Source organism: Centroberyx affinis, unplaced genomic scaffold (genome assembly GCF_046629955.1).
Source record: "Centroberyx affinis isolate AG114_WGS23_722 - 3 ecotype Tasmania unplaced genomic scaffold, CSIRO-AGI_Caff_v1 ptg000419l_1, whole genome shotgun sequence".
NCBI lineage: Eukaryota > Metazoa > Chordata > Actinopteri > Beryciformes > Berycidae > Centroberyx > Centroberyx affinis.
The window spans coordinates 307,528-319,133 of NW_027279084.1; the positions used below are offsets into that span (position 1 = coordinate 307,528).

At 39.4% G+C, this 11,606-nt stretch overlaps 1 protein-coding gene across 1 annotated transcript; it reads right to left on the reverse strand.

Moving 5' to 3' along the window:
- Positions 1–42: 42 nt before the first annotated feature.
- Positions 43–6,231, reverse strand: mmp20b (matrix metallopeptidase 20b (enamelysin)). Its single transcript, XM_071516647.1, has 10 exons — positions 6,094–6,231; positions 5,108–5,346; positions 3,938–4,086; positions 3,471–3,596; positions 3,225–3,383; positions 2,851–3,022; positions 2,312–2,445; positions 1,808–1,964; positions 790–893; positions 43–244 (listed from the first exon to the last, which is right to left on the reverse strand). The coding sequence occupies exons 1-10, from the start codon at positions 6,229–6,231 to the stop codon at positions 144–146; spliced, it is 1,479 nt and encodes a 492-aa protein (XP_071372748.1). The 3' UTR covers positions 43–143.
- Positions 6,232–11,606: the final 5,375 nt, after the last annotated feature.

Consider the following 11,606-nt stretch of genomic DNA (forward strand, 5'->3'; position numbering starts at 1 on the left):
TATGACCTAGGTTACACTTTATTGATAAATAAAACTCCACTCAAAACTGAAAAAGCACAGTGTTTTTTGTCATTGTTTAGTATAATTAATTTAATAAAGGTTATCAGGAAATGTCTTCATTGCCTTCACGGAACTGCAGTATTTCAACATCCAAGCCAGGTATTTGCTTTCTCAACTCCAACAATATGCTTCTGGGTGTAGTCGTACTTGTAGACTTGTGGTCCGACAAAAAAGTAGATGAAGCCTAAGATGACAAAAAACAAATCTTCAAGTGGCAAACAAAGTGATTTATGCATTTCACCTTCTTCATGTCTTGTATGTTGTTGTTGTTGGTGGTGGTGGTGGTGGGTGTAGTGGCGGTGAGGTGACAATGATGATGAGCAGCATGCAGCTGGAAATTAATTTCTACTTTTGCTAGCAATTGAAATTACAGTATATAATATAAAGTACTTTAAGTGATAACGTGGGTACATTATAAATGTTAAACGATAGAGGTGAACCACACCAATTCCACTCGACCGATGTTGCATGTCTGTAAATTAGCATTCCTGAAAACAATGTGAAGTGCAAAAGCCCCTCAAGGTAAAGACAGAAGTACAGTGCCTGCTAAACGTAAACAAGATTACTGCACTTACAAACCTGAACATCACCCAGTCTGCCAACTCTTGTACATTATGTGGTTTGTCTGCTATCTACACATCAAATTCTGCAAATAAATATGCATCAATTGAACAACTAACTTGGATGGAAGACATACAGTCTGTAATAATAAACAAAACAATAGCTCACCTTCTTTATGAACGGCTGCACTTATTGTTGTGTTGAGTCCAGGAAAGTCTTCACTGATGTATTTTGGGTAACCGATATCCATAATTCTTCGGTTTTCATTGTAACTGCAAAAGACATGACATAAACAATGTGTCTCACTGTGTGTAATGTCTAATTACTCATCATCATCTATTCGTGTTTCGAAGCTAAGAAACATTTGTTTATAGCTGCTACTAGCATGGTCACGTCATCAAACCTCAAGTCCAAATTGAGCCTTTAGCTCTGTGTGAAGTCCACATCACAGCGGAAATGTTTCAGTCAAGTCTGAGTCACATCTGTCAATGTTCAAGTCCAGCTGGAGTGCCTCCTATATCTACCAATGTTTGCTGATTTGACTCCGCGCTTATAAAGATCAATATTTACATTTATACACAAATCATCAAAACAGTCAAAACACTACATCAAATCATTTAAATTTATTTCCATTCCCCAAGCTGCCCACCAAGCACTTGTTCAGGATAAAAGCAAAACGTTGGATGTGTAATGTCATATTTTACAAATGCATGGTGCCAGACTTACTCCAGCCTCCTTTGCACATAAAGAAAGAAGGCATTCCCCAATCCCGAACTTGAGCATCCTCATCCCAGTGTACAAGTGGCATATACTGCACGCTCATGTAAACACACATGATCAGAATCAGCAAACCAGACTGGAGATATGGACATATGGAGATATGGACATAGGGAAATAGGAATGCACCTAATAGTGAGTGCAATTTACCGTCACCATTTTGGCAGCGTTTGCTATCATGGCTAAGTTCAGTTTGAGTCACAAGTGTTACTTATTCTCATTAAATGTTGAGTTTGAGTCTGAATCCAAGTCTGATTCATCTACAGTCAAAGCTGAGATATGAGGAGAAGTGAATCCAACTCAAGAGTACCGAACACAGTACTGCCATAAGTTATATACATAATAGCAAAACATACATTATGTAACTGATAATGTCTAATGGATTCATGTTGTTTACTTGTTGTCTTACCTCCAGTAAATGTCATGGATGAAGAAGAGGGTGCGTCCTGTTTTCACTATGTGCACTGCAGCATCAACGTCCTGCACCCAGGCCGGGAAGCCAAAGTGGCTTAGCGGTCTAGGTTTTCCTTTCACGAGGGAGCCTTTCACTGTCCAGAACATGGATTCTGACAAAATACATGAAACATCTTCAGATCCAGGTGAAAAAGAAATGATACCTTGCTTTCACAAAATGACATAAAAACAAATATAATTATAGGAATTAAATGAAATACTCAGTGGTTGTCATAATGATTAGCCTGCATCTTTATAGACCACCTACGTTTGTAGATATTGGATGCTAAACTTCAGGTGATGATGGTTTTCCTTTTTTCCTCAAATGAACAGATACTGTATATAGTAGCTATTCAATTGTTGTTGGTTGAGTTGTATATGGATGATATTTTTGGTTGTTTATATTGACCAGTTTACTTATTGAAAGCTACTGCAATATTCAACGATGAAGAATAGTTACCATGAATGAGGTAAGCAGTGGATCTGCGAGGCACCCAGAAGGCAGCATCAATGTTGGTTTCAATCTTGGGCATAAAGTTGGTGATAGGACCTTCTTTGATGTCATATTGCTTGTTATGTTTAATCCAAAGATACCTTATGGGAAAATGATTATGATTTAGGTGAAAACACAGTTTAATCATTGATCATTGTGTTATGCAAATCACATTACTAATCATAAGTTTTAGCATGATGATACAAAAAAAGAGAAATTGTAATTAGTAATTAAGAAATTAGGAGTTTAGTTCCAAAATGAGACAACCACCTTTTATAAAAAAGGAATATCTAGTAAAATTATTGAGATTATTGATTGATATTATAGTACTTTTTAAAAAATGGAAAGTAACATAAGCCAATGATTGAAAGTGATAACACTACTGCAGAGTAAATTTTCAGATCCTAAGATCAATCTATCAACCTTGAAAGATTAACTGATTCTTTTTTATTCAAAGAGGATTTATGTAAATAAACTCTGCAAGTAAAGAAACATCATCAACTTACGTTTCTCTGAAAAAGAAGGTGGCATCCCCGAGAGTGGAGACAGCGTCAAACGTCAGGTCCGCGGCACATTTGTTCTGCATTAGTCGGGGGAACTGGGGCCCTGACAGCCAAGGGTTGTGCTGAGCGCTCCAGCCATACCTTGAAAGGTAATTTGGACGACTTCTGTTTGGACCTAACACACATCAGCAGACACTTAAGTGTGGGGTTCCACTTGTCTGTATTTCTAAATACTCTAAAGTCAAAAAGATTTCCTGTAGTCATAGTAAAGTACTGTAAATTAATAGATAGATAGATAGATAGATAGATAGATAGATAGATAGATAGATAGATAGATAGATAGATAGATAGATAGATAGATGTGTTTAATGTTTTACCATAAAGTGCATTGACATTTGCTACATCCTCTCTGGATAATAAGTTGACTGGACGGGGGGAATTGTAAGTGGGATACATCAGTGACTCTGGGTTTCTGGAGTGCTTCAAGCCCAAAGCATGACCAAATTCATGTGCAGCTACCAAATACAGGTTGAACCCTGCAACAGCACAAAGAAAATATATACAAATACATCAAATTCCTGTAGTACAAGAACTTGCAGAGGAAACGTGACACAGTTCAGTACCTTGTTGTCCTGTTGTCCAGTGCTCAGCATCATCAAAGTGTGTGTCCCCGCCAATTCCCTCTCCTGGACCAAAAGCATGCGCCAGTGTTCCTCTGGGGCCATCGAATGGATACAAGTCACCATGTTCTTCATGATACAGCCCAGCCAAAATATAAAATAGAAACCACTGAGAAAACATTTCACTCTTTATGCCAAAAGAAAATTACAGGCCTCTGTTCACCTCATCTAAACAAATCTGTGGAGTTCAGTCAGTAGTGCATGATGCTAACACTGCCCGGGTTAGGGGTTACTGTAAATTACCAGTGAGGCCCCTTGTGTAGGTGTTAGGTAGTTTGAATAAAAATAAAGGTGCCCACTGATATGTACAAATTCAAATTATCATAACTGTTTACTGCAGTGCTTCATGAAATGTATCTCCCACAATATCTGCTATCAATGTCTCATTTTAAATAAAAAGGGAAACCCACCATAGGTCACGAACTCCACCATGATGTCAGCGTTACGGGTGTACGACCTGACAAACGTCAGGCTGCTGGCTCTGGCCCAGACGCTGAGAGCTGACTCAACCAGAGAGTCTACGGTGCTGCGAGGCAAATCTCTAGTGTATCTACCAATGCTGCAACAGCAACAAGCAAATGTCAGGTTATGTGGGCAACGTTTGATGAGTATCATTCCAAAATGGCTTATCTACTAATTAATAAAAAAAAAAAAAAAATTACATCCACTGATTGATAGCACCATATTTATACTTTTTTTTTTTAAGATAGTAGGAAGTCCTTGGTTTACGAAACTTGTACAGACTGGATTCCCTCATATTCTCAAGATGTTATATGGATGTAAAGCCTTTTTTGGAAATTAACTTTACATTTTCAAACAATGACAAATGGTTAACTTTTTCATAAGTTATAACTAGAAGATTTTTTTCTTTATAGTTTTGTTGCCTATAGCCCACTGGGTTATCCAGCAGACCAGGGTCAGATAGAAGTTGCATTTAAACATTAGTGTTGGGTTTTTTTTACCTGCATTGAGTACCAGATGGGTGGGGACAGTGCTAGAAAAATAAGTTGTCGATTACAGAAAATTATACTGCATGGACTTTTGAGTTGTTTGAAATTGTCATTGTCCTATATTTGGAAATCCTCACAACAGGCAGTTTAAATAGATTATAACTCATAAACGCCTTTAGTCCCAAGCCCAAAAGTCTGTTATCCGTGATTATTTGTAACAGTTGACATTACCCATCACTGCCGGAGGCATTATTGGCTGTTTGTGCTGCCTCAAAATATTGTCCACGTATCACCCCAATTGAAATAAATTGAAATCCTTTCAGCAAATTTAAGTGTTTTAGTCTTCCTGGAATTTAGGATTGGCATGATTGCCAACTAAACATTCATTCATTTGTGCAAGACAAGATCAGTCTATCTCATAAATGCATATGTGTTTCAATTAGTAATTCAACAATGCACTGGAAAGTAAAAGATTGATAGTATTTTCAGTATCTTTTAGTAAACACTTCATAACTGAACACCAACATCTGATTATAAGTTTGCTACAATAAACGCTGATGATATAGAGAAATGAAACAGGCAGAAGAAACTTGACCTTTGTGTTTTGGCTCTCAACAGAAACCTGGATACCTGTAGGTGATGATATTCTTGTTCCATCGTGTCCCCTGGTTTTGGCTATAGTCCTCCACATCTGGGACGCCACAGCGAGGGCTCCTCATCACCTCCAGGGTCTCTGAGTCCAGGACACCTGATGTGTTGAGCCCGAAGAATATCTGCATGTCTTTCACCTTGGAGGTGAAGGAGGGCCAGCTCCGCTTCCTGCGCCCAAAAGGTTCCTTTTTCAGGTTGTAGTACTGCTGAAGGTATTCCTGTGAGCAGATTCAACATCCACTATCATATTTATCATATTGTATTGAAGAGTCAGTGAAATTAATTGGTCCTGTATAGCTCAATGAATACCGACTATGCCAGGGTTAAAGGTTTAACTCTCCTTAGGGCTTCACAGGCTAGAAATGTATGGGCTCCTGGTACTGTAAAACATTTTGGATAAAAGCATCTATTAAATGGCATCTGTTATGTTAATTCCTAATTCATTTGCATAAATGTGTTGCAACCTTTTGGTGAGCAGATTAACAGCACCAACTGTCCAGCATTTAGAGCTATACTTTGTCTTAAAAAAAACAAAAAGAATCTCGACAATAAACTGAATACATGCTTGGCATGCAACATCCCATTCATCCATCATTGCCTGTTATAAACATTCCTATCACCAAAGAAAAAAAACATAAATAAGAGAAAGGAAATTAAGATGGGGAGAGAGAGAAAATGAAGCGGCTGAAAAGAATCTGTAAAACCATACAGTATAATTGCTACCAAGACCCAGAGGGCAGTGCATTTATTTACCTCCGCCCCCCACCCACACAAAAAAGAAATAGATAAAAAGATTAACTCAATATCTCACACACAGCAGAGTCTGGTAGCACGGATCCTTGCAACTTTGTTTCCCTCAATATAATTAGTTTCAAATTAGCATGTTTTGAAAGTGTACAACAGATGCTATCACATGCAGTCAATCTCAAATATCTGTAATGCAGCTCATGCAATTATGCACTTACTGTGGCAAGCTTCAAGTCAATCTGTGGTTCTGTGGATGGAGACCTCTCTCCCTCCGGAATAAATGCGGGAGCCGTGAAACATGGACCGGGCAAAACCAAGACCAAGATACAGAGGCAAGAGAGCAACATGATAGGCATTTCACAGACGTAACACTACAGGAATTGTAGTGGCCTAGTTTAAACACATGGAGTTGCAAGTTCTGGTTAATGAGAAAGCCTTTTAAATGGTTATTGTGACTCATACCACGCCAAAGCCAAGGAAGCCTCAGACAGTACTATGGAATTAGGGAGGGGTTTGCTTAGAGCAGGACAGCAAAAAGAAAAAAAAAAAAAAAAAAAGAAAGGAAAAGAATGAGAATCTTAACATTTTATTTCATATGATATATTTGCTCCTTTGACCATATGGATATAATATTGAATTTATGATTTCAATTTCAACAATTTCTGTATAAATGTTGGACTTATATAATTTGTTCCCATTAAACTTTGCTAATAACTGATGTTGTGACGTGTGTAAGTCCCTAACACCCAGAGTTTTTGCTGGCAGTTTTTAGAGCACAAGTTGCTGACTCACAGATAATCCCAAAGAAATGGCGAAACTATGTACAACATGAGGAGATATAAAAAGATTTACTGGGCACTATCTGCTCATTACTGTCAATATGAATGTGGTCAGCAGAAATGTGATTTCCAGTCAAAAACCAAGTAGTTGTGATATCTGAATAAATGATTCCCTTTGCACAGCTTCTCTACGGGATGGCCACCTCAACCGAATCCATCCAGACTGATGCAACACAATAAACTGGGCGGCACTGCCTCAGTCCCACGCATTCTGCAGGCTCTCCCAAAATAACCCAATCAAAGCCCATTCTTGTCCCGTTTTAGCAAATTCATGTAAGTCCTTTCAATGAGAGAGCTCTCTGAAAAGGAACTGAAACTGACTCTAATTGCAGGGATGGATTTGGGGCCTTCGAAAAGGAAAATGGCCGCCAGCCAGGACGCCTGGAGTGGCAAGGGCGGTGCCTTAGTAAATTCAGGGTACAATTAGGGTTGATTGGGCGTTGTGGGGCTTTATGGGACCAACAGCATTCCTTTGCTGAGGCAACATGAGCCGACTTTTCCAGGATACATCGTGCTCTTTCGCAGAAAGATTTAAAGAATTTTTGTTGCTCTGGTTTTATGGTCGAACAGACGAGGTAATGAAGTCATTTTAGGCAGTAGTGATCTAGAGAGCGGAGTTTGGAGCTGAAAGGTTACAAGCTGGGAGAGACCATTCCGACCGCCATGGTAATTAGACCAGCAGAAGCCTTGCTGCTTTGCCCCAAACATACACTTTCACACTCACAAAGTGCCAGAGCTGTTACATATCTGTTCAGAGCAAGTAGCTGAGGTGAACATATCTATCATGTAAAGCATCTTTTTTGTCTATAATGATGATTTATTCAAATTAGGTAAGGAGGCAAAAGCTTTCTCTATGTTTTCCTGCTTGGTGCGGCACTTCGAGACTATCTGCATCATAAAAGACTACAGGAAGCTAGAGCATGGAGATAAAACTAAGTGATTACCATTTTTAAGGAACCTTCAGATAATGATATCAATGCCTGACAGAGATTTACTGATAATACATAGATCAATTAATATCAATTATATACCCGCTCAAACCCAACCTCAATCCTAACCTACAAATGCATGTTTTCATGTTGTGTCATGTCTCCTTCTCCCCTCTGAAAATGCACCTGTCTTCATGTTTGTCAAAAACAAACAAAATGTTTAACTTTCCTCTGCCTCTGATTTCTTTCTTTGTCCTGTTTTATGTAAAACCTGTTGGTAGTGTTAGACACCATTATCAACTATACTCCTGAAACACAGCACATATTCATATTACAACAACTCCAATATTGGTCCAAACATACAATTCTTATTCAAATTGATTGCTTGGATGCTCATTTACATGTTGGGTAATTTTCATGACCCTTCGGCCCTAGAAACCTGATTAAATCCCGTTGTATAATTTCAAAAATTGAAAGAATAGAAAGTAAACACTTTAGGGGTTTTGTTCCAAACACTTACACCTACTGGGATTGATGGCACAAAATTAGAACAAATTATAATACCTTTGAAAGCATAGCAGGTAACTCTTCTCCTTAGTTGATACACAGACTGGATTCTCTATATTTTAAATACTGAAGGATAATGATTTTGCTTTTCTTTTCAAAATGGTTACATAATGTTTTGAACTCTTCATTGTTTTTCTCTTTTTAAAAAACTTTTTTTTGTCAAACCACAGCAATATTCTTCGATAAATAACATAACTTCATACTCCAAAAAGCCTCACTGTTTCTCTACAATGATAATATTTTGTTCCTCTCAGAAGTTTCACAATCCATAGCCTGAGGCCAGTGAGCCAGAAAGGGCATGCAACGCTACCTAATGTACATGCCATCATTGCACAATCTGCACCAAAGTCTGCTTGCTTTTAACCACATGCGATGAAAACAAACACCAACAAAAAATGTGTTCACCATCAATACAAAATGTCTCCAGTTCATTGAGATGCTCTAAAAGCAAGAGATGAGGCTAATGACAGGGAACCAAATTAGATAGCAAACTAGTTTCATGTTTTCCTACCAGAATGCCTTAACCTCAACTAAACAACACACAAGAATTATAAGGTTAGAATTGTAAAGTCTTTCACAGACTTGCTGCCTCTGACAAATATGCTCGGCCATTTGTATGAGGCAACAGGTCTGTGAAAGAGACTGGACTCTTGTCTGTTTCATTGTATGACGGTTATTCATTTTGTGGTGATACTGATATTTCTGTCTCTATGATATTGTAGCCTCATGAAATGCAGGAATTTCTACAACTCCTCAAAAGCCTGAAATGTGCTTTTATAAACAGCAGTTTATGCAACTCTTTTCCACTTTGTGAGGTTAATTCCAGTTATTCACAAAAATAGCCTGTTTTTTTCTTTTGGCAATGGAGGAAGTCTGACATTCAAAAGAATGTTGTTCTATATATATGCTTTAATTTTAACCTCTGTTGATCTTCAACATTTCAACATCAGGTTATATAACAGTGGGACATGATGAGCGACATGTCAAGGAGCAATAGCCTTAGGTTTGTATGCTGCCACTGTACAACAGTAGGTGGTGTTATTCTTAGAGTCTCTGCTGCCCTCCTGTGGTATCTCTTTGCATCAATAGGGTGTCTGAATTTTGCTGAGTGGGCATCAATAACACAGCAGTGTACTTTGGCTTGAATTTGAAGGGCCGCTCAGCTTTTGTGTATTTTCAAACCCTTAGTGGTATTTTATTTGTGAATGTGCATAGTTGAAATTGCTAGTATTGCTTTTACATATTGTGTAATTTCTGATTCTGCTGGCCTTAGCGTTGGCAGCCATTCAAGTCTTTCCTTTGTTGTAGCTGATTCATGTTTTGGCTCGCTGATCATATCCGTTTTCCAACTGTTTCTTTTAACAATGTTTTTTCCAACTCAAGGCATAATGTGACCATGATTGCACAATAGTACAGCATATTATTCTGTAACAAGCCCAGAACTGTAAACTGATTTTTCCTTAGTCTGTTGCCAAAAGTGGGGTGTATATCAAGTCTTTTATGGTTGAAAGAGAAGCACACTCTTTCTATCATTAGGTCCTCATAGCAAATCCTTTAAGCTATGGCACAAATTCATTCACATCCCTATAGAGGGCATTCCTGGTCTATTCTGTGTCTGCTAGCCAAGGCTGGTTGAAGATGCTGCAGCAGCGGGCCATCAAGACCAACAGTGCTGAGCTGGAGAAAACTATCCCAGAGCTCCAGGTTGAGCTTCAGGAAGTTCAAAATGAGGCACAGCAGCAGGTTAACAAGATCAAGGCCTTTGATTTGGAGCAGGGGGCACTTGACAAAGAAATGCAGCAGCTAAATGAAATGCTCCACAGGGAGAAGCAGCTGAGCTCCCAGGTTGCAGATGAAAGTCACGCTACAATCCTGGGCCTGCAGTTTAAACATTTGGAGCAGGAGAAGGAGGCTGCCTTCAAAAAAGAGGAGCTGGAGGAGACTCTCCAAAGGGAGAAAGAGGAGGCTCAGTAGAAGGAGACAAGTGCCAAAAAAGATGAGATCATGGCCTCCGTCAAGCTGGCTGAGCAGCAGGACAGCCGCCTCCTCCAGTAACAGGAGGAGAAGACCACTCTCCACAGGATCCAAAATGAGACCGAGTGGTTCCTGGAGGAGAGGGAGCAAGCGTGGGCCAAGGCAGAGAACAGCATGATGGCCAAGCTTGCTGACCTGGCAAGCTGACATTTTGAAGAAGAAGCCAAAGAAGCGCAACTTGCAACAGAACAGAAATGTTACTCTACATTTGTCTCATCCTGGAGTCACATCATGACCTTGGAATTATAACATTCCAGTTAACATTTTAGTCAAAAATAATTTATTCATATACAGTAATGCAGCCCTAAACAAACAGGTCTTAACATATTGCTGAAGCTTGATACAGATGGTTATATTAGTTTTGCAATCTGCTATAGGATGTGAGAACTCAGAAGCTTAATATCTCAGCTTAACTACTCTGAACACAGATGGAACATTACATTTCTACTTTTTTTGTCTCCTCAATCAATACAGCAGCCTAAGCAGAAATTTAGCTTAAAAGATGTGCTGATGTTTTCAGCTTGGTGTACCACAAATAAGTTTATATTGGGAGTTGCAGTCCTATGTCTAATGATGCAGTCAGCAATGGGTTTTTCTATTTATATTTTGTAAATGGAAGATTTGTTTGAGATACCAAATTGTTTTTCTCCATAAGACCCCACCATCCCCCTTGAAATTTGCGTACAAATCGACTACTGTATAAAGCAGTGTGCTAACTGTATGCCCAGTGTCAGCAGACAGCAAACAAGTGTGTAAAGGCATATACTGTATATTTGTATTGGGTTTTGCCAATAGGTAGAGGAGCTCCTCACCAAATCCCTCCTCCAAGTCAAAGTGGGATTTGACTAGTGGCTCCCACTCATCCAGACAGTCCAGAGTGGATCCACAGGGTAAGCAGCAGTCAGCCACAAATCCAGATGTGTCACATGGGGGAGCATAGAAGTATCTCTTTCCAACTGCCTCCAGGTGGTAGTCATCGTCAAAACCAACGGGGGAGTGCTGAAGCAGCCTCAATCTCTCAATGATTTTGAAATCATCAGTCATTTGAGTCTCATGGGATGGATCCTCAACAAGGCGGAGCAGGTTGGATTGAGCCTCAACATGCTGAGCTGGGTGGAAGGATGCTCCAGCATTACCTAACGCTGTGTCTTCGGTCATGAGAGGAGACTCTTTCTCTGTGAGAGGAAGGTCTCCTTTGTCCATATCCAAGAGAAGTTTGTATGCTGATGAAGCTGTGCTGACTATTGGTTCCCATATATTGAGGCTCTCAAATCCACAAGCAGGTTTGGAGCCAAGACCAACAGCAGACTGAGGTGAAAGGTCACAGTCGAGCTCAGCAGTCACTCCAGAGAAACTAGAGGC

What these genes read in the sequence shown, in the direction of transcription:
- mmp20b (XM_071516647.1), bottom strand. Translation starts at nt 6,231, where the DNA reads ATGCCTATCATGTTGCTCTCTTGCCTCTGTATCTTGGTCTTGGTTTTG. An exon ending in GGTGGAGTTCGTGACCTATG is followed by an intron (nt 3,597 to 3,937) that starts GTGGGTTTCCCT and finishes TGTATCATGAAG; the next exon opens with AACATGGTGACTTGTATCCA. An exon ending in CTGGACAACAGGACAACAAG is followed by an intron (nt 3,384 to 3,470) that starts GTACTGAACTGT and finishes GTGCTGTTGCAG; the next exon opens with GGTTCAACCTGTATTTGGTA.